General features: G+C 48.1%; 1 protein-coding gene and 2 long non-coding RNA genes across 3 annotated transcripts in view; 2 read left to right on the forward strand and 1 right to left on the reverse strand.

Moving 5' to 3' along the window:
- Window positions 1–27,103, forward strand: part of LOC309376242 — a 266,043-nt gene that overhangs the window by 14,896 nt on the left and 224,044 nt on the right. The gene's annotated exons all lie outside the window — the stretch shown is intronic.
- Window positions 1–27,103, reverse strand: part of LOC309376249 — a 319,563-nt gene that overhangs the window by 14,003 nt on the left and 278,457 nt on the right. The window lies entirely within an intron of this gene.
- On the forward strand, window positions 118–26,925 carry HNRNPUL1 (heterogeneous nuclear ribonucleoprotein U like 1). Its single transcript, XM_081922501.1, has 15 exons — window positions 118–376; window positions 4,966–5,103; window positions 6,161–6,410; window positions 7,147–7,220; window positions 7,373–7,512; window positions 8,282–8,381; window positions 9,462–9,574; window positions 10,782–11,048; window positions 13,792–13,914; window positions 16,561–16,689; window positions 19,204–19,372; window positions 20,626–20,983; window positions 21,587–21,818; window positions 23,919–24,116; window positions 25,779–26,925. Exons 1-15 carry the CDS (start codon window positions 193–195, stop codon window positions 25,905–25,907), a joined length of 2,604 nt encoding a protein of 867 aa, XP_081778627.1. The 5' UTR covers window positions 118–192; the 3' UTR covers window positions 25,908–26,925.

Here is a 27,103-nt window from a genome sequence, read left to right on the forward strand (position 1 = left end):
GAAGGCGCGGCCCAATCAGCGGGCGCCTCTCATCCCTCCCTCCGGCGGCCGGCCAACCGGAGAGGCCGGCGCATGGCTGGCGGGGCGCTGAGAGGGGAGGAGGGCGGCGGCGGCCATTTTGAGCCGAGCCCGGAACGGAGCGCCGATGGCCGGGCAACCGCGACCCCGCGGCGGGGCTTGAGCGGGGGGGATATGGATGTGCGGAAGCTGCGCGTCAACGAGCTGAAGGAGGAGCTGGGCCGGAGGGGCCTCGACACCCGCGGGCTGAAGGCGGAGCTGGCCGAGCGGCTGCAGGCGGCGCTGGAAGCGGAGGAGGCCCGCGGAGGAGCGCCGGGAGCGGGCGCCGACCAGCAGGAGCAGCTGCCGGACGGACATTGTAAGCGGCGGGGAAGGAGCGGGAGCCTCGTCGCCGGGGAGCGCCAGGCTGGGGGATCGGCGCCTTCTCTCCCGGAGAGAGGCATGGGGTCTCCTCCTGCAGCTCCGCGCTAGGGATCCGCTGCACCCGTTTCTCTCCTTCCCCGGGAGAGGCATGGGGATCTCCCGGTGCAGCTCCGCGCTGGGGACGGCAGGCCTCCTGTTGCAGATCCGGCTGGAGATCCACTGCACCTGTTTCTCTCCTTCCCCGGGCGAGGCATGGGGGTCTCCCGATGCAGATCCGCTGCACGCGTTTTTCTCCTTCCCCGGGAGAGGCATGGGGGTCTCCCGATCCAGCTCGGTGCATCCGCTGCCTAGGAAATGCACGTGGGCCTCCCAGTGCAGCGTCGATCTGGGATCCCGCTTCGATCTCGGAGTTCAGCCTAAGAACTGGCGACTTGGTGGAGCTCTGCTGCGGGGCTTTTCTTGTCTTGCAGCACAGGCATGCACGGTGCTACTCTGCTTTCTGGTTCCCTCTATTCTCCTTCCCCTGCGCAGCTGCAGCTCTTTTTAGCATACTTCATGGTGAGAGAGTGTTCGGCAGGCGTGAGCCTCCCTGGTGCAGCTGCTCCATGCTTGAAGGGACTTCGGGGTCTCCTGGAGCAGCTCCAGGCTGGGAGACATAGAATCATAGAATTGTAGAGGTGGAAGGGACCCTGAGGATCATCTTGCCCAGGAGTGTCCAGTAGATCGTGATCTACCGGTAGATTCCTGGCTGATCCTGGTAGATCGCAGGATCCTTATCGCATACAAAAAGTTACGGGGGGAAACTAAAAAACTGTGCAATCCTCCCCCCCCCCCCAAAGCAACAACTCTGGGCACTTCCCTCCTAAAAAAACCTCAACTCTGGGCAATCCACCCACCCTACGCATACTCCTCCTTCTCCTTCCAATGACAATGGGTAGAATGGTAGATCTCTGCACAATGGGTAGATCACTGCCAGTTTTTTTTATATACTGGGGGTAGATCACAGTCTCCTGCGAGTTGGACATGCCTGACTCTAGTCCAACCCCCTGCAATGCAGGAATATGCAGTTTTCCCATACAGGGATCGAACCTGCAACCTTGGCGTTATCAGTACCACAATCTAACCAACTGAGCTGTCCACTTGGACATAGTGAGGTGCTTTATCCTGAGCCAGGCCCACGGTCCACCTAGCTTAGTATTGTCTGTGCTGACTGGCAGCGGCGCTCCATGGTTCCAGACCAATGTCTCTCCAACTTCCTGCCTGGAGATGCTGCTGGGGATTGAACTTGGGACCATCTGCATTCAGGGCAGATACTGCAACAGCTGAGCTGCAGCTGTGCTTAGGACTCCTGCGAGAGTGGCCTGGTGTAGCTCTGTGCTGTGAGCCTGTGTTGTTATTTCCCCATGAGAATCGCAGATGAGCCTTGTCTCTGGAGAGAGGTGGTAATGAATTGTGGAAAAGCCAGGATGCTGGTTTGTTGACACCTGGCTCCCGTGCCAGTTCTAGGTTTCACCTAAGTTGTCTAATGTCTGCTGCGTCTAAATCTGGGAACAAACGGGTGTCATGTGGCTGGAGGAAATTTGCAGGGATGGTGGCTGTGTACTCCCTCTGCTCTCAGTGGCAGCATGCCCCTGAATGCCAATTGCAAGCAGGGAGAGCGTGGTTGCCTATGAGATGCCCACAAGCAGGACCTGAGTGCATTTGGGTAGCCACTTTGATGCTGGAGTAGGTAGACCTTGGGCCCTGATGTATTGAGGGTGCTTTGTGTTATTACAGTGGTACCTTGGTTCTCAAACTTAATCCGTTCCAGATGTTCCAAAACCAAAGCATTTCAAAACCAAGGTGTGCTTTCCCATAGAAAGTAACACAAAATGCATTAATCTGTTCCAGACTTTTAAAAACAACCCCTAAAACAGCAATATAACATGAATTTTACTATCTAATGAGACTCTTGATCCATAAAATGAAAGCAATAAACAATGTAGTGTACTACAGTCACACAATCAATCAATAGCAGAACTGGGTTCCACACCGACACAAAAACAAAACAAAAAAGAGCCGCAAAAACAAAAATGCAAAATAAATAACTAAGACAGACAGACCTCAGCGTAACACTCAAAATGGAAGTGTGGCCTCAGCTTCCGAAAAAAAGTTCGCAAACCAGAATACTTACCTCCAGGTTTCCAAGTTGTTTGGGTTCCAAGTTGTTTGAGAACCAAAGTACCACTGTAAAATTTACTACAGAAATGCTATGTGCTGTTGATGATTCTGCTAGTAGGGCAATTCCAGTTGAGTTGAGTTACCAAGTAGTATGCTGCTTTGAGAGTGCCTGGGGATTCAGCAGTGGCCTCCTCCATCCTCTCAAATACAGTGGTACCTCGGGATGTGAACAGGATTCATTCCGGAGCCCTGTTCGCACCCTGAAGCGACCACAAACTGCGAGTGCACAGATCGCGTTTCACCACTTCCGCGCATGCGCGTGATGCCACGGAGCGCAACCTGAAAATACTTAACTTGAAGCACATTTATCCCGAGGTATGACTGTAATGCTCTTGCCTAGGATAATAGGATGGCAAGCGGTTTGCCTTGCTGACATGTTTGCAAACAGCCCAACCCAGGCATGATTAGTACCATGGCTTGTCATCTTGTAAAATCTCTGGTCTGACTTCCGCTAGGAGTTTTACGAGTATGTATGCATGTGATCATGGGACGCAGGTGGCGCTGTGGGTTAAAGCCTCAGCGCCTAGGACTTGCCGATTGAAAGGTCGGCGGTTCGAATCCCTGCGGCGGGGTGCGCTCCCGCTGCTCGGTCCCAGCGCCTGCCAACCTAGCAGTTCGAAAGCACCTCCGGGTGCAAGTAGATAAATAGGGACCGCTTACCAGCGGGAAGGTAAACGGCGTTTCCGTGTGCGGCTCTGGCTCACCAGATGCAGCTTTGTCACGTTGGCCACGTGACCCGGAAGTGTCTCCGGACAGCGCTGGCCCCTGGCCTCTTGAGTGAGATGGGCGCACAACCCCAGAGTCTGTCAAGACTGGCCCGTATGGGCAGGGGTACCTTTACCTTTACCTTTATGCATGTGATCAATGAGTACAGTGTATATTGTGAAATATGAGTTCTGGGGGCTGCGACAGGCAGATGAAGTGCTGTGATGAGGAATTATCAATCCTGTGTAAAAGTGGCTGAATATGCAGCGGGGATATGCAACTTGGTGCCCCTGCGTTTGTGCACTTCGGACTGAAATATGGGAGCTTCTCCTGCAGGAAGCGAAATCATTTTGTATGGTGTGGAGTGGAGGGTGTGTACGGCACCCACTGCTTTTCTTCCTTTCTCAGAAGCCCTGTGTGCTTGTGGCAAAATCATGCAGTGATGCTTTTCCAGGCTAGGGGCTTGAAAGCTCCTTTTCAGAGAGAGGTAAAATTTGCCTCCTGCAGAAAAGCCGTATGTGTGGGAGAAGGGGAGACTCAACACCTGCTTGTTCCCTGACATTTACAATTAGCCATGCAGCAAACGAATTACGTAAAGTGGTTTTCTTTCCCGGGAGGGACTTTCAGACATGAAAGCCACTTGCTGCCTGTATCCTGAAATGGTACACTCCAGATATCTTCAGCCGCTTCGTTCTGCTGATAATCTATAATTGGCATTTCTCAAACTTCTGAGTTCATTGATCCCTTGATGAGCATATGAAGTTGTCATCGACCCCAACCCAAATTTGTAGGAATATAAATGAAAGTCAAGGAAGATGTGTAAATATGACCAACATTTATCAATCCTCAGTCACCTTTAACAGTCGTGAAATTATTTTATATATATATATATATATATATATATATATATATATATATACACACACACACACACACACACACACACACACACATATATGTATGTATGTATGTATGTATGAAGTAAAACAAGTGAAACTAATATGTCTTATTAAATGTAGAGGTTCCTTGTTGACAAAGGATGTGAAATATGTACAGTGGTACCTTGGTTTACGGGCTTAATCTGTTCTGGAAGTCTGTTCTTAAACCAAAGCATTCTTAAACCAAGGCGCGCTTTCCCATAGCAGCGGGAGACTCAGTTTACAAATGGAACAAACTCAACAGGAAGCGAAATGTGTTCTGCTTTCAAGGCAAAGTTCACAAACCAAAACACCTATTTCTGGGTTTGCAGCGTTCTTAATCCAAGTTGTTCATAAACGAAGCTGTTCATAAACCAAGGTACCACTGTATGTGCTCATTCTCTGTATTTCTGAGACTCATAGCTCCTGATTAAACCTTTTGCATGATTGTAAACTTTCCCACCCCGTGGCCCTTTCAACCCCATGGTCTTTATTTGCCCCTTGCTCAGTCCCACCAATCCCAGGGGGTCAATATCAACCCATATGGGAAACCCTGCTATCTACTGAAACCCATCTTGTATGTTTTGATTGGCCTTGCTCAGCCTAGACCGCCACTCCAGGCTTCATCTAGCAGTCAAGAAACACTGGCACACATGTTTCCAACCTCCCCGTTGTTTTTTCAAAGCTGGGCATAGAATGGAATAGCGGTCCTGACCTATGTTCTTGCCTTTCCCATTTCAAGATGGCACCCACGACAACTCTCATCAGGACAACATGCAAGGATACCACCAGCCATACGAGCACTTCAGCGTTAAACAGGAGAACGAATCTGGGTACGAGAGGGGACCTATAGACCAAGATCATTCTGGCTTACATTCAGGTACAGTCAGGTGTTTTAAAAAGAACAACAACCCCAGACCTTTGTCACGTACTCATCATCGTAATTGTATAGGTAGCACCCCATCGACCTGGTGCAAAGGTTTTCAATAGCAGCTGGGATGTTCCTTTTTTATATATAACTTGAGTAATTCCTTTTGGTGGTGGAGGAAGGCGCCCAGAGCGGTATTTCATATTGGCTGGTGAAATGCACAGCCTTATGGTGGACATGAATGCCCTTGAGACACTGTAGGGATCACAGAACATCTCCATATATACAGCCACACATTGGTCTCTTGTGATAAGAGTCCTTGCCAGTGTAGCCTGAGACACCCAACTGTCAATTCCTGATTTTTAAAAATCTGTCTTCTCCCTCCACCTGCCCCCCCGGGCAAGTGAAAGGTAGCAATTTGTTTATTTGGGGTACAGTAAATGGTTGCATTTGAAGTCCACTGCTTCTGATGGTGCTGCGCCTGCCTCCTCTGCCACATAATGCGCTGTTTTCATGAGGGGCTGATCTCCCCTCCCCTTTCAGCTACGCCCCAGACTCCATTCTGTGGATTTTTGTCCCCAGAGAATTCACAGAGCTGAACTGCCCTCTTGTTTGCATATCCACCGCTCAGTTAACTTATTCATGTCCCGTGTTCTGCTGTGATGTTGGAGTGTAACAGAACTTCAGTACATAACATGGGAAGTGGGTGGGTTGTTTTATCTAGGGCAGGCATGTCCTAAGTCTGTTTCGGGGGCCTAATCCGGCCCTCCGTTCAGTTTAATCCGGCCCCAGTGGCAGTTTATTCCTTGGGGTAAAATCCAAAAAAACCCCAACTTCAATCCTAAAAGCTTAACAACTTTGGTCGGCCCTTTGGTCGACCCCTAATTCATCAAATCTGGCCCTCTTTGAAAAAAGTCTGGACACCACTGATCTAGGGGATTGGTGGCTTTGGTTCTGCCTCGCAAGTCCCAGTGGCAGTAATAGCATTTCCTTCCATGCCCATAACTTGTGACCTCAGAATAAAGGCTTCCTTTCCCAATTAAATACGTTACGTTTTGTTTGAGTGTAGAAATGAAGACAGAAGTGAAGCAAGAGGAGCCAGCCTCTGGCTATAACATGCCAGCTTCTGGTTACAATGCACCTTCCTCGGGACCTGCGTCTAACTACAACACTTCAGTTTCTGGCTACAATGCACCCTCTTCCAATTATGGCTCTTCCGACTCATCCCAGCCCTGGCAGCAGCAGCAGCAGCAAGGCCGCAAGAGGCCAGCTGAGGAGTCCCGGGGGCGCGGATATTACGAACACCGAGATGATAAGAGGTGCGTTCAGGCAAGTCTTTACGGGCAGAAGCAACAGAGTGAAAATTAACCCGTGGGTGCCATTGAGACTGAAGCAGATACGTATTGCGTCTCTCAGTCTAGGAAGTGCGTTAAACTTTGGGGATTTGAGTAATTCAAAGGATGCTGCATATCTGGCAGAATTTACAACATTTTGAAAAATAGGATTTTAAGAGTGGCTGCTTCTTGACTGATACCTCAGTCTTAAACGCTGAAGTGGAAATGATGCTTAAAATTAATCTATGAAGTATCTGAGTTGGATGTAAATCCTGATTATATGTAAACACATTGATCATGGGTCAGTGGTAATTGTTAAAGCAATCTGATAAAGGAGTGTAGTTTTCTCTGCCATCTGCGGAGTTGGGTTTGGGGAATCCAGATTGGGAGGGTTTGGAATAGGCAGGTTAGTTTTGGGAGGGTGATCATTTAGATCATGGCTATTTTGTCTGAGAGAGTGAAATTCGTGTTTCATCTCTTTAGGTCTTTGTTGATTTGGTGCCACAGGGGCTTGTAGTTGTGGAGGTATAATTTATTGAGGTTTGTTAAAGCAATCTGATCATCCAGAATTTGTTTTTAGCAGTGCCTTTAGTGACCCAGGGTGGGAACCAGCTTCTATGCATTTGTCAACATGTGCTCCTTGCGAGGTTCCCTTGCAGATTGTGTCTTGATCCCATGAAGTGGGTTTATGGGGCCTGCATTTGCTGTTACTCTTTTCCAGGGGCCGCTCTCCTCAGCCGCCTGCTGAAGATGACGAAGAGGATTTTGATGAGTCGCTGGTGGCCATTGATACATGTGAGTTTCCTGGGTGGTAGCAGCATGCATCTCTCAAAGCCTCCCTCTTGTCTGAACTTCTCAATGTCCACTGGAAAAAAGGGGTGTTGGAGGGTGGTAACAGCCACTGGTGTGTGTGTTCTTCTGACTTCTCCTTTGGCTTTGCCTTCCAGATAATTGCGACCTGCATTTCAAAGTTGCCCGTGACCGATACAGCGGCTACCCTCTGACCATAGAAGGGTTCGCTTTCCTGTGGTCAGGTGCCCGAGCCACCTATGGGGCAAGGCGAGGAAGGGTCTGTTATGAAATGAAGGTAAGGGAGCCTGCTTCTTGGTTCTGTAGTTGCTTTGGGTGTGTGTTTGTTGCATGGATAAAGACAGGCAAGCTTGTGAGTATTGATACCCACTGGTGTTGTGCTTTAAATAATACTGGGCAACTCATAGGGGCTCAATTACCTTGATTCTGCTGCACATCTACTCCCCACCCATTGCTACCCAAAATTTTGCAAAAATGTTCATTTTATTTTTACGTACAGTGGAACCTTGGTTTTCGAGCGTCTTGGAAGCCGAACGTTTTGGAAGTCGAATACTGGAAGTAATTGCTTCCATTTTCAGACGTGCCTCAGAAGTCAAAAAGCTTCCGCTGTGTGTTTTTCAATTTTCTCAATGGATTTTACCAACCGCCCATTGCTTCTCGGTTTTCAAATGTTTCAAAAGTCCAACGGTCTTCCGGAACCAATTACGTTAAAAAACCGAGGTTCCACTGTATTTGCAATTCTGACAGCTAAAGGTTTCCTCGGTGTCATTAACAAGTTTCACCTAGAATTCGCTCTGGGTTCGTATCTTGTGCTCACTCACAAACCTCATTAAAATAGCCTTGCTTTGAAGCAGCGGCAAACCCTTTGCAGTAAGTCTGCATCCCCAGATTGCTGCCTTCGCCCATTCTTTGAGGTGCTCTCCATAAACACACATTGAAGTGTGTAGAGCAAACTCTCTGTCTCTAGAAATCCATCCCTGTTCTCAAGTGGAAAGCTGTGACTTCAAGATGTCTCATGCCTGGGATCCCTGTCCTTTTGTCCTCAGATTAACGAAGAGATATCTGTCAAGCATCTTCCTCCCACTGAGCCCGATCCTCACGTTGTGCGTGTTGGGTGGTCGCTGGATTCTTGCAGCACCCAGTTAGGTAAGAGAGACCGTGCACCTGCTGAACATGGAGCCAGAGCTCAGGACATGCACCCGACTCGTAAACATCATTTCCCAACTATAGTCAGTTGGCTACATTAATTATTATGCACGGGTACTGTGGTGTTCGCCTGTTCTTTTGGAAATGTCTGTACAGTGGTACACCTCGGGTTACATACGCTTCAGGTTAAAGACTCCGCTAACCCAGAAATATTACCCTGGGTGAAAAACTGTGCTTCAGGATGAGAACAGAAATCATGCTCCGGCGGTGGGGCAGCAGCGGGAGGCCCCATTAGCTAAAGTGGTGCTTCAGGTTAAGAAGAGACCTCCGGAACGAATTAAGTACTTAACCCAAGGTACCACTGTACAGGGTGAGAGAAAGGGTTAATAGGTTGACCAATAGAAAAGCCCAGAGGCGGAACCTACCTGTTTTTAAAAGGGTTAGCCAGAGGTTTAGACAGTTGGGAAAAAGCAGTTGAAAAAGCAGTTGGAAGACAGATGGAAATAGACAGTTAGTGCAGTTGGTTCTTGTGTGAGGGGAGGTAGGAGAGTTAGAGACGGGATAAAATGAGACTTAAGAGGGTAAAGGGTAACAGTGTTTCGAATGCATTTAAAGTTTATTTGTGTTTGCAATAAACTACAATCTTCATTGTTAACTTGAGAACCCGACTGAGACTCAGTGATTTACCGGGGAGAACCTGATTGGTGGCAGCAGATTAGTGGTGTACAGGTCAATAGTCCGTGAGGCGACCGGGGGCTCCGTACGAATTCTACAGGCACCTTTTTAAATCAGGCAGCAAAAAAACAAAACAAAAACCTGTTTTATTTAAATCCTTAAATGAAAAGTTACTACTGTAGCCACAGGCAAGTGCCATCTTAGAAGAGTACTTCTCCAGCCCCTCTTGATGTAGTCAAAGAAATGATGTGAGAAGCTCAAAAAACAGCATGCCGTTTCTGAAACAGGAGTCTTGGGGTGAACAGGATCATGTCTGGTTGGCAGGCTGCCATGATAAAGAATCTCCATGTCTCTTTGCAGACAACACTGCATTTATGTTTCTGCGGACTTCTTTTGTCTCGCTAGGTGAAGAGCTTCACTCCTATGGCTATGGCGGCACAGGGAAGAAATCCACCAACAGCAAGTTTGAAAATTACGGGGAAACCTTTGCGGAGAACGACATCATCACCTGCCTCGTGGTGAGTGCGGCTCGTGGTCCCTCGTGGAAGTTACGTTTCCGCCTCTTGTATGGATGCGTAGTGTCCCAGATGCAATCAAATTGTTTAAATGCGCATGTGATCAGAGCGCATGTCATGGGGGGGCAATGCTGAAGCCGTCAATGTTTGCATGGGTTGACAATTCTAACACTGCGGAAAGGGAGAGCACCAAATATTTAGGTCAAGGGTGGCTAACTTATGGTCCTCCCAAGTGCTGCTGAGGTACAGGTTTTTAGTGTAGTCTAAAAATAGACTTGAAGTGATTCTTGCATAGTTTTGTCCCTAGCAACAAGTTTTCTCCCAGCAACACGGTTTCCTTAGCACAACAGACTTCTTTTTTAGACATGTTCTGAAGGAGAGATTGGGGTTGGGTTGTTACTCTGCCCAGATGACTGAAAAGCAGAGAGGAGGAATATTTCACTGAACACAGTTTTACTTTTCCGAGCACATTTCAAAGTGTTGGTGCTGACCTTTAAAGCCCTAAACAACCTTGGTCCAGTATGCCTGAAGGAGCATCTCCACCCCCATCGTTCTGCCCGGACACTGAGGTCCAGTGCCAAGGGCCTTCTGGCCGTTCCCTTGCTGCAAGAAGCCAAGTTACAGGGAACCAGGCAGGGGGCCTTCTCGGTAGTGGCACCAGCCCTGTGGAACACCCTTCCACCTGATGTCAAAGAGAAAAACAACTACCAGACTTTTAAAATACATCTGAAGGCATCCCTGTTTAGAGAAGCTTTTAATGTTTGATGGACTATTGTATTTTAATATTTTGTTGGAAGCCGCCCAGAGTGGCTGGGGAAACCCAGCCAGATGGGCGAGGTATAAATAATAAATTGTTGTTGTTGTTGTTGTTGTTATCCTTAGACCAGTAGTTGTAAAAGTTGTAATGTTAATTATTTAAGTCAAACTAGAATCGGTGAAGTGTTTATTCCCACACGGGAATTCACCAACAAATGAGCTGAACTGAGAGAGAAGATTCTGGAAGAGTTTTTGGGTGGCTGCTGACTGAAAAAGGAACCTGATGACTGGCACCAGCCCCAGTCAGCACGGCCACTGGCAAGGGATGTTGGGAGTTGTAGTTCAGTAGCACCCAGAGGGCCACAAGCTAGCTACCTGTGCTGCAATGGGCAACAGCTACAGTTTATTGCTTTGGAGGTCATTCACTGGCTTCTAATTCCTTCCTTGTTCCTAGGACTTTGAGTGTGGCGACGATGTTGAAATGTCTTACATGAAGAACGGGAAATGGCTAGGGGTGGCCTACCGGCTGCGGAAGGAGGCATTGGGCGGCCAGGCACTCTTTCCTCACGTCCTGGTGAAGAACTGCGCCATCGAGTTCAACTTCGGCCAGAGGGAGGACGCCTTCTTCCAAGTCCCGCCTGGGTTCACCTTCATCCAGCATCTTCCCTTGTCAGAGCGGGTTCGGGGGACAATTGGACCAAAGAGCAAAACGGAATGTGAGGTAGGTGGCGCCTGAAAGCCAGGCTCCCATGCACAGAAATTGTGGCCTGTTCTTTTGAACTCATTTCCCTGCTCACGCGAGTTGGCGGATCACATGAACAGAGCCTTTCCTTGTAAATAGTGTTGAATGAGCCAGATGTTCCGCCTAGCACAGGGGTGGTCAACCCTTTTATACCTACCACCCACTAAATGCATCTTTCTTGATAGTAAAATTTCCTTACCTCCCACCATTGCTTGATGGAGTGAGGATTCAGCTTGTGCTGTAGAACCTCCTAACGCCCACCTAGAATCCTGAAACGCCCACTAGTGGGCGATAGGGACCAGGTTGACAACCCCTGCCCTAGCATAAAGGAAGTTTGGGAGAGATTGGTCTCTTCCGTCTCAGCTTTCTCAGCTTTTATTATTGTTATTTTCAGGTGCATTCAGAGATGAGCAGAATCCTAGCTACTTTAGGTTTTATTACTTATAACCCGCCCCTCTGACTGGGTTGCCCGAGGCACTCTGGGCAGCTTCCAGCATAATAAAAACACAGCCAAACATCGAAAACTTCCTGATACAGGGCTGCCTTTGGGTGTCTTTGGAAAGTTGTGTAGTTGTTCATCTGTTTGACATTTTAAAAAGCTTATAGCGTTGAAAACAGCCATCACCCTTGAGTGGGTGTTACTAATTGTAAAGAGAGACAGGAGGGACCTCTAAAAAGGCACTGGGAATAGAGATTTTTTTTCTTTCTTTTTTTTTATATATAATATTTATTATGCATTTCCAATTATAACAAATATAAAACATAACATCCCACTTCAAGATCTTAATTTTCCATAACCTCTTTCCAGGACTTCCCCTCCCCTCCCCCTCTTGTATTCCAATTCTTACAAATAAATTCAGCAATTTCTTATCCCAGATTTAAACTTATTGCCAGTGACCCAATTTAAAAATGTTTACCCATCTCCTAAAATCGACCTGTTCCATACCACGCGTTCTCCCCTTTCATATACATGATAAATTAAAATATAATAAAATAAAATATAATTTTACGCCCTTTGGATTCCAAATTTCCCTCCCCTTTTTATTGCGTTCCCAATATTTATCAAATCTGATGTCTTCCTGGAGCTCCCATTTTTATTTAAGCCATAGTCCTTTACCAGTCGTCTTTAATTTTATGTGTCCAATCTTGGAAGGAGTCTATCTCAAAAAGGTCCATTTTTTCCACCCAGACTTTCCTATACTTTCCTATACTTGGGAGTAAAAACTCCAATTTTTCTTCTTTATACTTTTTCAAGTCTGGATGTCCCAAATGTTCCTACTTCCGACTTTGTCCAATTCTTGATTGTCCTTGTTGTTCTTGTAGATCTCTCTCCTCTTTTTTTTCCCTCTTTTCCTTTCCTGTTTACCTGCACAGATGTTCCAATTCCAAAAGCTTCTAAGTTTCTCTGCAAAGGCTCTGTTATTCAGGAACAAAACATAATGCCAAGTCCCTTCCATTCTTCAATAGATAAGTCTATTGTCTGCTTTAAGTGTGTGAGCCTCTGTAGCCAAAATAGTGTTCCATTTCTGCAGTTTCCCAGGAGATAAAGAGTTCTGATCAAATTCAATGCCAACAACTTGTAATGTCCCTCAGCTCCTCTAGGTGGATTGCAATAACTCAGTTCTCTTCCAGATCACAGCCACCAGACATAGTAACTTGTTATTCCTTGTTTTAAACATTTTAAATCCAAATTGTAACAAATGTAACCGGTAAAGTCCCCGCAACAAAGTTCTTTGTTCTTCTGCTTTGACAGCTCTTTGACAGCTGTCAAAGCCTCTCTTTGTCTTCTCCCGGCGCTCTGACAATAACGCTCCCAGGTTCCATGGGGGGGGGGGTTTACTTTTTAATTCGATCCCACTATTCTCCTCCAGCTCAATCTTATAATTTCCCGTCGCGGAATTTAGTAGCTTTGTCAAAATAAGTTTGCGCTCGATCTTAGATGTTAAGTCCTTTACTTTAGCTCCTCTACAACAGGGGGGGGGGCTGACTTCCTTTTTACGCCTCCCCCCACTCGCTCCGGATTTTTATAAATTTGTCTCCTTTTTTAATCCAAGTTCCGATTACTCACGGGTTATACTTTAGGTCCGAATTTCAAATAGAAGAAGTCAGCGCTCTCCGTCGAATGGCATGCGGCTTCGCTCGGCAGGGGAAGCGGTGGACTCAAAGCACCCCCCCCCCCCGGCACCCGTTCCGTAGCCTTTAAAAAGGCTCCTTCGCGGGTCGAGGGGGGGGCTTAAAAGGTGCCAGCCGAGTCGCCATGTCCATGGGTTTCAGCGCACATGGTTTTTGAGGGTCCCCGCGTCGCCGGCGCGGTAGGACCCAGCCCCTGCCGAGCTGGCTCCCTCCGGAGCTCGGAGGGAGTCCGCCATTCGGCGCTGGCGCCAACCCGGAAGTGTGAGATTTTTTTTTTCTTTCTACGCAGCGGTCATCCTGATAGTGTTTTTCTCATTTGGTGCTGTTTGATGCCTATCTTCCTGGGATACTAGATCCTGCTGTAGCCCCAGTTTTCTTCTTTTGGAATGAACTCCAGCTGGGTTAGGGAAGGTTGGGAGCCCGTGAACATGGTGCTGAGTGAAGCCATTACCCCAAAACTACTGAGTTTTGACATCAGCTCCACAACGCAATCCTTTATTTGTAAAGTGGGAGTGTTGGCTCACTCTTAGGATCTGACTTGGGCACTTTTATATGCGGTGTGCTAAGCTGACTGGTGCATGTGTTTCAGATTTTAATGATGGTCGGGTTACCTGCAGCTGGGAAGACCACGTGGGCCATTAAGCATGCTGCAGCCAATCCGTGCAAGAAATACAATATTCTGGGAACAAACGCCATCATGGACAAAATGAGGGTAAGGTGGAGCGTCGCTGGCAGCATTTGGTGTGATTTGCCTTACACTCCTTTCTTAGTTCGCTGGCTCCTGGTGCAAGAATTAATATCAATGTTCCCATTGTAAGTTTGCATTACTTGGTATAGAACGTATTGATCTGATGTGTAGAGATCTTTCCTATTATTATTAATTCAAGAGGGTTCTGGAAGCTTTTCTGTGTGAAAGAAACAAGCAAGAAGGTTCATGATGTTTGAGTATTATCTTCAGAGAAGCTAGTACAGCTGGTTTAAACTGGTTCTCTTATCTCTTTCTGCGACGGTCATGCTGACTATAAAAGTAGGGCCAGAAGGAGCCTGGGCTTCACTTAAACTTTCTATCTCTTTTCCTTCTGGTGGTGTGTTCTGTATGATAATAATAATAATAATAATAATTTATTATTTATACCCCGCCCATCTGGCTGAGTTTCCCCAGCCACTCTGGGCGGCTCCCAATCAGTGTTAAAAACAGTACAGCATTACATATTAAAAACTTCTCTGAACAGGGCTGCCTTAAGATGTCTTCTGAATGTCAGGTAATTCTTTAACTCTTTGACATCTGATGGGAGGGCGTTCCACAGGGCGGGCACCACTACCGAGAAGGCCCTCTGTCTGGTTCCCTGTAGCCTCACTTCTCGCAATGAGGGAACCGCCAGAAGGCCCTCGGCGCTGGATCTCAGTGTCCGGGCTGAACGATGGGGGTGGAGACACTCCTTCAGGTATACAGGACCGAGGCCGTTTAGGGCTTTAAAGGTCAGCACCAACACTTTGAATCGTGCTCGGAAACGTACTGGGAGCCAGTGCAGATCTCTCAGAACCAGTGTTATGTGGTCCCGGCGGCCACTCCCAGTCACCAGTCTAGCTGCCACATTCTGGATTAATTGCAGTTTCCGGGTCACCTTCAAAGGTAGCCCCACGTAGAGCGCGTTGCAGTAGTCCAAGCGTGAGATAACTAGAGCATGCACCACTCTGGCGAGACAGTCCGCGGGGAGGTAGGGTCTTAGCCTGCGTACCAGGTGGAGCTGGTAGACAGCTGCCCTGGACACAGAGTTAACCTGCGCCTCCATGGACAGCTGTGAGTCCAAAATGACTCCAGGCTGCGCACCTGGTCCTTCAGGGGCACAGTTACCCCATTCAGGACCAGGGAATCCTCCACACCTGCCCGCCTCCTGTCCCCCAAAAACAGTACTTCTGTCTTGTCAGGATTCAACCTCAATCTGTTAGCCGCCATCCAACCTCCAACCACCTCCAGGCACTCACACAGGACCTTCACCGCCTTCACTGGTTCTGATTTAAAGGAGAGGTAGAGCTGGGTGTCATCTGCATACTGATGAACTTCCAGCCCAAACCCCCTGATGATCTCTCCCAGCGGCTTCATTATAGATATTAAAAAGCATGGGGGAGAGGACAGAACCCTGAGGCACCCCACAAGTGAGAGCCCAGGGGTCTGAACACTCACCCCCCACCACCACTTTCTGGACACGGCCCAGGAGGAAGGAGCAGAACCACTGTATGACAGTGCCCCCAGCTTAGTTTTAAGGTTTAGACTTATTATAAGTTATTGTAAGTTTAATTTAAATCTGCTGCAACTGGATTTCTTATGGACAGTGCCAATCCTGAATGTACCGGATATGTGACCATTGTACTCATTTGCCTTCAATAGCAGTAAAGCTCTGCTGGATGAAATATTAATTGCCTCTGATCTATTGTGGGGGACGGGGAGGATCCTGCAATGTGTTTAAGTTTTTACTCTGCTAACTATATGTTGGAGCTCTTCTCTGGATCATTATTGAATAGAATTTCATGACACCCATTGCGTCATTCATTCCTTTTCCTGCAGTGACAGTATTGCTGTCAGACCTTGGGCGCGCTAGACGGATCAGATCTTTCTGATTTATAGAAGCTAATATATATGTACAGTATATATCTTTAGAAAAAGAAAAAAGCAGTGGAACGCTAGTAGTATGCGATCATAAAAATGCCCCATCTACATTTCTGTTGCAGTTAGTGGCAGGGCACTTTCATTATTTCAGATATGCTATATGCATGCCAAGTATTGCTATCTACAGCTACTCCATCCATTTCCAAGGTGAGATTTTGAACAGAAGCCTCCCAGACCCATTGAATGGCTCTTTTCTCCTTTGGGGACTCTCTAAGCTTTTGCGGACAAAACATTTGAGTGTGATGCATACGTCATGCCGGTCCTGTAGTGGCTAGGGCTTAGAATCATAGAGTTGGAAGAGACCACAAGGGCCATCGAGTCCAACCCCCTGCCAAGCAGGAAACACCATCAGAGCACTCCTGACATATGGTTGTCAAGCCTCTGCTTAAAGACCTCCAAAGAAGGAGACTCCACCACACTCCTTGGCAGCAAATTCCACTGTCAAACAGCTCTTACTGTCAGGAAGTTCTTCCTAATGTTTAGGTGGAATCTTCTTTCTTGTAGTTTGGATCCATTGCTCCGTGTCCGCTTCTCTGGAGCAGCAGAAAGCAACCTTTCTCCCTCCTCTATGTGACATCCTTTTATATATTTGAACATGGCTTATGGGAGTTGTAGTCTAAAACAGCCAGATAGCTGAGCCCATTCATTTGAGGCCACCCCGGAGATATTAACCAGCCTGCTTTCCCTCAGGTAATGGGACTCCGACGCCAACGCAACTACGCTGGGCGCTGGGACGTGCTCATCCAGCAAGCGACACAGTGCCTGAATCGCCTGATCCAAATCGCGGCACGGAAAAAGCGAAATTACATCCTGGATCAGGTACAGAGCGATTCCTCCCTTGAGCAGTTTCTGTGTCTACGTCTTTTGAAGACGCCCCACTACTCGAAGCAGGGCAGCAAACGGGTTGTCTTCCATTCACTGCTGGAGCTGTTTAACAAGCATTGTGCAAATGTGTGTGTATTGCACCAGGAATTTTAAAGGCACGTACCCCTGCCTCTCTTCCCCTCCAAACCTGTCACATGAAAACCAACCTATATAGTAAACAGCAGCTGTTAACCACATTAAGCAAGACAGCAGATTATGCTTTAAAATGGATGCAGGTAAGACGGGAGTTGAGCTGTGGGGTTTGGGGCTTCTGAATGTAAGCTAAGGTAAGTGCATGAGAACCAGGTTGGTGACTTTTGGGAAGACCCCAAGGAGCCTGGTTCTGAGAAACAAATGGCTACCTTGCTTTTGCACAACATGCAAACAGTTGGGTCAGATCAGGCTTAAAAGGAAGAAGACAAACTTTGGGTTAAAGTGCTTCTGCCTCCCCACCGTAGTCTTTGTTTCGAATTCTGAGCAGCAACGTGTTCTAAGTAGCACAGCGAGGAATTCTTAAAAAACCAAAAAACACCTTTCACTAGTGGCACAGTACAGTGGTGCCCCGCAAAACAAACACCTCGCAGGACGGAAAACCCGCTAGACGAAAGGGTTTTCCGTTTTGGAGGCGCTTCGCAAAACGAATTTCCCTATGGGCTTGCTTCGCAAGACAAAAAAGTATTGCGAGTTCCTTCGGGGGGTTTTCCCTTCCCCCCCCTTTTCCTGTACTTATCAGCTGATCCGCTGATAAGCCGCTTAACAGCTGATCGCTAAAAGCCGCTAAACCGCTAATAGCGCTAATCCGCTAAGCTGTCAGTGGGCTTGCTTCGCAAGACGAAAAAACCGCTAGACGAAGAGCCTCACGGAACGAATTAATTTCATCTTGCGAGGCACCACTGTACTAGAGTTTACACTTTATCAGTCTGCGGCAGCTTCTAGCACTTTGTCATGGTGCTTGGGTTTAAAATGATCACTCTGGACGGCTTCCAGCAAATTAAAACACAATACGACATCATACATTAAAAGCTTCCCTGAACAGATAGCAGTTCAAAGATGCCCAAAGCCACGTATACGTAATACTCCATATAGCTACCATGTCGCTGAAATATATATAGAAAGGGAATTAAAATTGGCCTGTGCTGAGGCTGATGGTAGTTATAATCCAAAGCATCTATAGGGCACCAGGTTGGGGAAGGCTGGTTTAATCCTTTCATAGGAAAATCACTAAGGCGGAAGAAGGCAGTGGGGAGGTCAGCCTCAGATTTAAAAAATCTTATTGTGTAGGATCCTGCTTCAGTCAAGTGGCCTTTTCTCCTTTTGTGATAAAGGGTTTTGATAAAAGGCTTTGATTTCATTTCACAAGAGGCTAGGTCTGTTGACAGCCATTAGCCACGATAGCTAAACTAAACCTCTGTGTTGGCATTCAGCCCCTCCCTAAGTGAACTTTTGGGAAACATCTGGCGGGGGGAGGGGTTTGCCATCATTGGAAACAGTGCTAGATAGTGGGGTAGGGGAGCCGAAAATAATGTCAACATATATCACGTCTGGCAACCAGCACATCCCTTTGGTTTCAGATAATACATAGGCAAGCGAGTATAAAAAGGGGCACAATTTTTCACGGCCCTCTGGCAGCTATGGTGGCTGATTTACCAGAAATCATTATCTCTGGAAGCGTATGCTCGATTCTCGACTAAACCAAGCTTCCTGGTGTATGTTGTGCTTTAGGGGGTCTTAGTTTGATGGGAAATGAGTACACGCTTCCAGAGTTAACGCTAAATACATTGCTTGAATTTTTGTCCTGGGCTTTTTAGATTCATCTACCTAGGTACTACCTGAAACCAAAGGGGCACATTGGTTGCCAGATGTGAAATTTTGTTCAGCTCTCCCACCCCTCTAGGAATAGATGGGTCTTTTGATTTGATTCAGCAGGACAGTTAATGTGTGGCCGCCACCCCAAAAAGGACCTAGAGGTCAGAAATGAAATGTGTGTGTGTGTTTTTAACCAGCCTGCTAGGCTTTATTAACTCTAGCGCTTGGGTGACTGTACCTCAGAGGCTTAAATATCACATCTAAATGGATGGGTCCGAACACTCCTTTTTTGCCACTTGTGTTTAAGCTGTCCAAATCTGCGTTTTTAGCTTGTAAATTGCCCCCTTTCCCCCTGAACAAAGCAGGCTCTGTTCTGTTAGCCTGGCACCCCAGGAGATCTCATTTGAATTGCAAACGGCTGCAAATTACTGGTGTGTGTTGCTGTTTTTATCCTGTAAAACTGGGGAGGAAAGCCTTAAAGGTAGGTTAGTAGTCAGGGGACGACTCCCAAGCGGGTGTCGCACACAGACAGTGATCCACGCACATCCTTCTGTATCCATGGGTGGGTGGGGGATCGTTTAAAAACACTGACAGACATCGCAACAGACTTTGACAAGTAACGACCTGATTTTATTATTGCCTCTTCTTTTTTGCCGTTGCTAGACAAACGTTTATGGATCTGCCCAGAGACGAAAAATGCGCCCTTTTGAAGGTTTCCAGCGCAAGGCTATTGTAATTTGTCCCACGGATGAGGATTTAAAAGATCGAACAGTAAAACGCACGGATGAGGAGGGGAAGGATGTGCCGGATCACGCAGTGTTAGAAATGAAAGGTAGGATCCTAGAAGGGGGAACCCAAATCGCTTTCCTCCGCAGGACCCAGGTGATAAGGGGAGATATCCAGCATGACTGTGTGCATCATTTGAGGATTTCTTTAAAGTGATCCCTTAGATCTTTCCCTTTTGGCTTCCTTCCACCTGCTCTATCTACCCCATAGTTATCGCTTCATCTTCTCTGCCCACCCAGAGATGCCGCAGATGCCCACGCACACGGCTGCTGTGGGAGAGGATAGATGCAAAAGGCACATCACGCCTCGAGGCGGTGTTTATCTTGGTAGGCTCGCCCCCTTCAAAATCGGTCAAAACCAGCACACACAAAACCCCCAAACGAGACAGCCTGCGCCACAACTGCTGCCTTTGAATCGCTGGAACTCGAGGGTCAGGGGTTTTGCACATTTTCTTGGAGGCAAGTCCCTGTATGTTCAGTGGGACTCGGCTCCCCAAGGAAGTGTGATTAGAAATGTAAGATTTGGCGCTTTTCCGGTGGAAATCCTCTTCCTGCTACGCCGTAGCTGGGTAGCCTTTGCTAGAGTGCAGCAGGCCTTGGCATAAAGGCAGCCAAAATCTCAACGGAGCAATATTCAGTGAGAATATCATGTGACAGATGGGTAAAGCCCCTGCTCAATGGTTGCCCCGGAACGGGAAAACCGGTCCTTGCAGCAATCCTGTGTTGCAAGATAGGCAGAAATGGGCTGTTGAGCCATGTGGGAGGTTTGATTGTGACTCTCCAATCTCTAAGGCTGAGACGCGCAGCACTGGCAGCTGGTCTCCCCAACTCCCAGCAGGTTGGATTAATGTAAGGGGGTGCTTATAAAGTAGCGTGTGGGCCGGAGGGGGGGGCATAACTTCTTGTTCTCTCATGCAGTCAGACAGATATGAGGTCCTGCACCAATGCGATCCTCTGCACGAGACCAGTAGGGCACCCTCCTGACCGTAGCCTGGCAGGAAGGGAGGAGCTAATCTCTCTCATGCCATTCAGTTGAGATTCTTGCATTGCCGGGATTTGGACTAGATATCCCTCGAGTTCCCTCTCGGCTCTGCGATTCTATGCATCAATGCTTTTGGCTTATTGCTTCTGCTTCCTGAGCGTTTCCCACTTGTTCCTTTTTTCCTTCCCGTTCTTCTCTCCTGGAGCCCTGGGACGCAGCTCCCGCTCCCTCCCTTTTGCCCCCCTCTCCTCTTCCACTCGGCTTTTCCTCCACCGGGGACTGACGCGCGCGTGTGTCTGTCTTCTCCCTCTGCGCCAGCCAACTTCACGCTGCCGGAAGCCGGCGACTTCCTGGACGCAGTGGTCTACATCGAGCTGCAGCGGGACGAAGCCGAGAAGCTGGTGAGGCAGTACAACGAGGAAGGCAAGAAGGCTGGCCCACCACCCGAAAAACGCTTTGACAACCGCGGGGGAGGCTTCCGTGGCCGTGGAGGCGGAGGAGGAGGTGGCGGCGGCGGAGGTGGCTTTCAGCGCTTCGAGAACCGAGGTCCGCCTATGGGCAACCGGGGTGGCTTCCAGAATCGAGGAGGAGGAGGCGGTGGCGGTGGAGGAGGGTTCAGAGGTAGCGGTGGCGGCGGCGGAGGAGGAGGAGGAGGAGGAGGAGGTAAGCCGACCCAGTGGACCCATTGCATGTGGGAATGTTTGTATTGTGTGCTTGATACCCTGAAAAGGATTCTGTGAGTCGGGAACGCTGTTTCGGGTCTCGCCTTCATCATAAACTTGGTCCCTGTGCAGACATACAGTGGGGGGGGGGGAGTATTTGATCCCCTGCTAACTTTGCCCGTTTGCCCTGTGACGAAGAAATGACCAGTCCATAATTTTAATGGTAGGTTTATTGTAGCTGTGAGAGACAGAAGAACAACAGGAAAACCCCCAGAAACCCAGAAGACAAAAGTCTGAGAAAGTTAGCAGGGGATCAAATACTTTCCCCCCTCACTGTACCTCTGAGCCATGAATGAATGTATGATAAATTTGTACGCCACCCTATACCCATAGATCTCAGGGCAGTTCACAATATAAAAAAGACAAAGGACATCTTTTGATGAAGATTGATATATAAATCCTGTAATGATGAAAATAGTAAGTGTTGTTGCAGGATGCTAGCTCTGGCGCCTGCTCGAGAATATTCCCAATCCAGTCGGTCACCACAAGGCAGGGCTGTAAAATACTGGCTTTAGCTTGACCTCCCACCTGTGGCTTCTTCATCCAGGCTTCAACAGGGGCGGTGGTGGTGGCGGCGGCGGTGGCTACAACCAGAACCGCTGGGGAGGCGGAAACCGAGACAGCAACAACAACAGCCGGGGCAACTACAACCGGAGCAACCAGCAGCAGAGCAGCTACAGCCCGGCGCGAAACCAGAATACGTACAAGAGCAGCAGCAACATGCCTCCCGCCCCTGCGCCCGCCCCTGCCCCAGCTGCACCTCCCAGTACATACAACCCAGGACCACAGGTGAGGCGGGGGGGGGTGCCTTCTGTTTTGGGAAACACAGAAACCTTCCTTGGGGAGGCTAAAGGAGGAGGGGAAAGTTCCTCAGAGAGCCAGTGTGGTGTAGTGGTTAAGAGCAGTGGACTCATAATCTGGGGAACCGGGTTTGCGTCTCCGCTCCTCCACATGCAGCTGCTGGGTGACCTTGGGCCAGTCACACTTCTCTGAAGTCTCTCAGCCCCACTCACCTCACAGAGTGTTTGTTGTGGGGGAGGAAGGGAAAGGAGAATGTTAGCCGCTTTGAGACTCCTTAAGGGGAGTGAAAGGCGGGATATCAAATCCAAACTCTTCTCAGCCCAAACTGTCCTATAATACTTCTTTATTCATTTTATGTACAATCTTTACAACAGAAGACTTCACATCCAAGACAAAACAGTATATAACAAAACCTTGAGTCTCATATTTTCATTTGTACTGTTTCTTCTCAGATTCCCCCTTTTTACTATTCCTTAATATTTGTCTCCTCCTTTTGGTTCCTTATCCTTCATCTCTTAGGTCCCATATCTATCTCTAACAATTTTTCAGTTAATGCCCTCACCTCCCTCCCGCTAAACCTGTCGCTTCCCTTCACCCATGTGCGATCTACTTTACGTACTGTTGTTTTTTGTTGCGTTAACAGCTGTTTATAATTGTTCCATATTTGTTTCAATATCATCCTATAACCTTGCACCCTTTAAACTATTGCATATTAGTTTTAGGCTCCGAAGCCAACTCTCTTTTCATGTAATCCTTTATGCATTCCCACGCTTTGTACATTTTTTGATTAGAACAGCCTCTAATTGATGCTGTTAACCCTCTGCTCCTCTTTTTTCTTCTGCTTGTGCCGTCGCAAACAAGACATTTTCTCCTCCCCACATCTCTGGGACAGGGGCAGCCAATGTGGTCCCCTCCACAGACCGTGGACTACAACTCCCATCGCCTGCAACTGTTGGTCATGCTGGCTGGGGCTCTCCCCCCCCCCCATTCTAGTGCAAGGGATGGCCAAGCTTCAAGGCTCCTTAGTCCACGAAAGCTTCTGCTGTCATTATGTTAGCAGCTCCTCCTCTGATGGGGATTCAAGGAAGGAGCAGCGCATCAGGCATGTCCTTTGGTCTGCAGCAGAGTGGGCTGCACACGAAAAGACATAGGAGCAGTGGCTGAGGCCAGGGCAGGTGGGACCCATCTACCACTCTAGTTTAACTGCACAGTCCGGTGCATGTTTACTTGGAAGTGAGTGCCATTGGGTTTCAATGGGGCTTGCTCCCATGTAAGTACACCTAAGACCCGGGGTCAGCAACCTTTTTCAGCAGCGGGCTGGTCCACTGTCCTTCAGACGTTGTGGGGGGGGCAGACTTAATTTTTTTAAAAAAAATATATATTAATGAATTCCTATGCCCCACAAATAACCCAGAGATGCATTTTAAATAAAAGCACACATTCTACTCATGTAAAAACACCAGGCAGGCCCCACAAATAACCCAGGGATACATTTTAAATAAAGAGAAGGCAATTGGGACAGATCCAGCCCCCGGGCCTTAGTTTGCCTACCCATGCCTAAGACGGTAGCCTTAAATAGGCTTGTGTTCCCTCCCTGAGAATCATACTTCTGGGCGTACGAACTTGGGGTCCTTTGGCAGGGAGTTTACTGGCTGCATTTCCCAAAAACTGCATTTTGGTGGAAGGCACAGTAGCGAAACTGGGAAAGCAACAGAGAGTTTTAGAATCGCTTTCCATGGTGAGGAGGGTTTGGACATTGTCAAGAAAGAAGTATGTAGGTGTGTCGTGGTGACCTGTGGAGGAAAGGGGCAGACAGGGTGTGCCAGTGTCAAGAGTATTGTGTGGGACTTTTTAAAGCGAGGTGCCTGCCATGGTGGTTGATTTTGCAGGTGCAAAAAAGAATGTTGGAGCCCTTGAAACGAAAACAACCTTTTCCCCTTAATGCAAGCTCCGGGACAGGAGGGCGTCATTTATCCCAGGGTGTTCTGCGTTCGTCAGGTCTTCGCTTGCTTCTCTCTGTGGTTTTTTTGGTGTGTTTGCATGGGTTAGAGCACAATGCATAAACCGATTCCTTTGTACCGTCCGCAGCAGAGCTACAGCCAGCCCTACAACCCCCCATCCAGCTACAGCCAAGGGGGATATGCCCCGAGCTACAACTATGGAAGCTACAGTGGTTACAGCCAAAGCTACAGCCAGCCCCCGCCTGCACCAGCTCCGGCCCCGGCCCCAGCCCCAGCCCCCACCCCACCAGCCTACAATCAGCCCAACTACAACCAGTACCAACAGGTGAGTGAGAAGGAAAATCTGGGAGCAAGTTCCGTTCAGCACAGCGGGGCATACCTCTGTGATGCTATCTGTAGGATTGCACTGTTAAATGTCTCAGCCTCACAGCCTCATTTCCATAAGCTCCTCTAGGAGCCTTTTTGGCTTAAAGAGCAGGGCGAAAACGCTGTTAGATCATAATGACAATGAGGCAGGTTAGGCGCCAGAGTTTCAGATTTTATAGCTCCTACCCCGATTGTGGAGAAGGGATGAATCTATTGCCTTCATGTTTCTGGGAAACGCTTCAGGGCATTGTGGCATCAGGTGTAGTGGACTGGGAAGACCTGGGGCTCCAAGCTCTTTCTCAGCTAGGAAGTATTTCATTTATTGAAGCTTCACAGAATCGCCAGGTTGGAATGTTGCTCCATACCCTGGCTGGGAGGTGGGAAAGAAGAGAGGGACCCAGAGGTCGAAAATGAAAAACGTGGGTGCAAGGGTGCAGTGGTGAAAGTCCTCCACACTTAAACCAAGAGAAATTCTGTGGCCTGTATATTTTAGATGAAGCTGCTCAATTCTGCTTTTGTATAGTTCTGTATAAGTTTTGTATAAGTTCCCTGGTGGATTAGTGGGACACAAGTGGTGCTGTGTCTAAACCACTGAGTTTGAATCCCCCCAACGGAGTGAGCACCTGTTGCTCTGTCCCAGCTCCTGTCAACCTAGCAGTTCAAACACACACCAGTGCAAGATAAATAGGTACCGCTGTGGTGGGAAGGTAAACAGCGTTTCCATGTGCTCTGGCTTCCATCACTGTGTTCTATTGCAGCAGAAGCAGTTTAGTCCTGCTGGCCACATGACCTGGAAAGCTGTCTGTCGGCAAACGCCGGCTCCCTCGGCCTGAAAGCGAGATGAGCACCACAACCCCATAGTCGCCTTTGTCTGGACTTAACCATCCAGTGGTCCTTTACTTTTTTTTTACCTAGTGGGCTGCAGTATCTGGTATACCCCCCTCCCCAGAACTTTCAGAACCAGATTAAACTGTGCTTCATCTGCCTTACTTTGGACAGGTTGCGCAGCTCAGAACCTTGGCTCCCCAAAATGCGGAAGTCTTCCCTCTCGTTCCTCACCCCATAGTGATATACACATAGGAGCAAGCATACCCTTTTGGTTCTGCTTTAAGCAGAGAAGGATTCGTTTAGCAGCCCTCCTTAAAAAGAGAGCTTGCAAGGGAAAGATCAACCTTGTTTATTTTGAGATGCATTGACAGGGATTCTCCAACCACCCATTTATTTTAAATTGGGGCCTGGAAGCCTTTTTCCCACATATCCCAGTGGTGGGCAGAGACAGAAACGCAAGTGGGCGCAGAGGGCTGCTAGCCTTGTACAGAAGGCTGTATTCCAGCCATGCAGAAGCCAGAGGTTTCTGCACACCCAGCAGTGCATTTTTACGGTTCCAGAACCTATTCCAGCCGGGCACAGCACCCCGGCAGGATTCACACCAGGGGGTGGGGGGCAGTCTGGGGAGAGAGGGCTGGCTATAGAGACTTGGAAGGCTGCATTCACCCCGGGGTTCTCTGCCTCTGTTTTAAGTCATGCATAAGAAATACCGGTTGGCGCATTCGATTGGAATCTTTCAGTTCTCCGGTGTCTAGATATCTGTATTGACAAGCCTTCTTCCTTCTCCCTGCAGTACGCCCAGCAGTGGAACCAGTACTATCAGAACCAGAACCAGAACCAGAGCCAGTGGCCCCCGTACTACGGCAGCTACGACTACGGGAGCTACACGGGCACCTCGCAGGGAGGCTCCAGCACTCAGTGATGGCAGCGCGCCATCCTCGGAGGGGGGGGGCGCGAGCAGCTTGGCTGCGCCGCTTTTGGCAAGTTTTTAAACTTGGCAGTGGGCATTTCTGTCTCGGGAAACCCAGAGGGGAAGGAGCCTCTTCCCTTGTTTCCTCTCTGTAGTTTAGCCTTCCTCAACTTGTTGTGGGAGGAAGGGAGGGCTCCAGGGGTTTGAGACTACAACTCCCATCAGCCCCAGCCCATCAGCTGGGGCTGATGGGACTTGTAGTCCAAAACCCCTGGAGGGTTTCCCCAGTTGGGGAAGACTGCTGTCGTTTCGGAAGGTGGCTGCGTTTTTACCTGTACAGCTAGAGGCATGCTTCCTTCCCTTTGTACCATCCCTCACGAGGAAGTTGCATTTATCCCTTTTCTCTCTCCTTGTTGAAGACAATTCTTTTTTCTCCTTTTAAAAAAAACCGATTCTGGACAAAGAAAAAGCTAGAATGTTCAGCCTTACATCCTTGTATTTTTGTAGGCCCAGATCCACCTTAGCACTAGCCTTTCTACAGTAGTTGGGTGGGTGGGTGGAGTTGTGCAAGGGGCCCCTCTTAGGATTTTACCACCACACTCTCTCTCTCTTCACCCCCACCTCGCACAAGGTTGCTAGTGATCATAAATTCCAAGCATTTTGGAAACTCTTCCTGCAGTTCAGTGTCACCCGTCTTTGAGGTGTTTTTATCTTGTCTTTTTCTGCAAATAACTATTAAAACTGGAGGGAGAAGAGATGGCTGTCTTCTGGTAATTATGAACTTTTTTTTTAAGACTTTTATGTAACTTTTTACGGTGGGTCAGCAGCTGTTAATATTTTCATCAAGGTAACAATTCCTTTTTGCTCAATACAGGAGAGAAGAAAACAAAAAGAGGGGGAAATCATCTTAAATGTGTAACTTTTTATACAATGTCTCAGTTTCTGTAACTTTGCACATGCTTTGTGTTGAGTTGAATTGTAACAGCTTTTTGTATTTGGAAGAAAAAAAGAGTGAATATTGAACTTTAAATCTTTGTTTGGTGTCTTGTCTTATCTACACTTCACCCCCTCTTCTCACCGAAACATTTAAAAACTATAACCTGCACATGGAATTCCTCTCTTTAAATTTAAAAACTTTTAAACTCACTTCCTCGTTTGGGGTCCCTCATTGATGTCATTCTCCATCTCAATATCACCTTGGATATTTT

This window comes from Podarcis melisellensis (assembly GCF_964234715.1).
Source record: "Podarcis melisellensis genome assembly, chromosome: 8".
In the NCBI taxonomy this organism is placed as follows: domain Eukaryota; kingdom Metazoa; phylum Chordata; class Lepidosauria; order Squamata; family Lacertidae; genus Podarcis; species Podarcis melisellensis.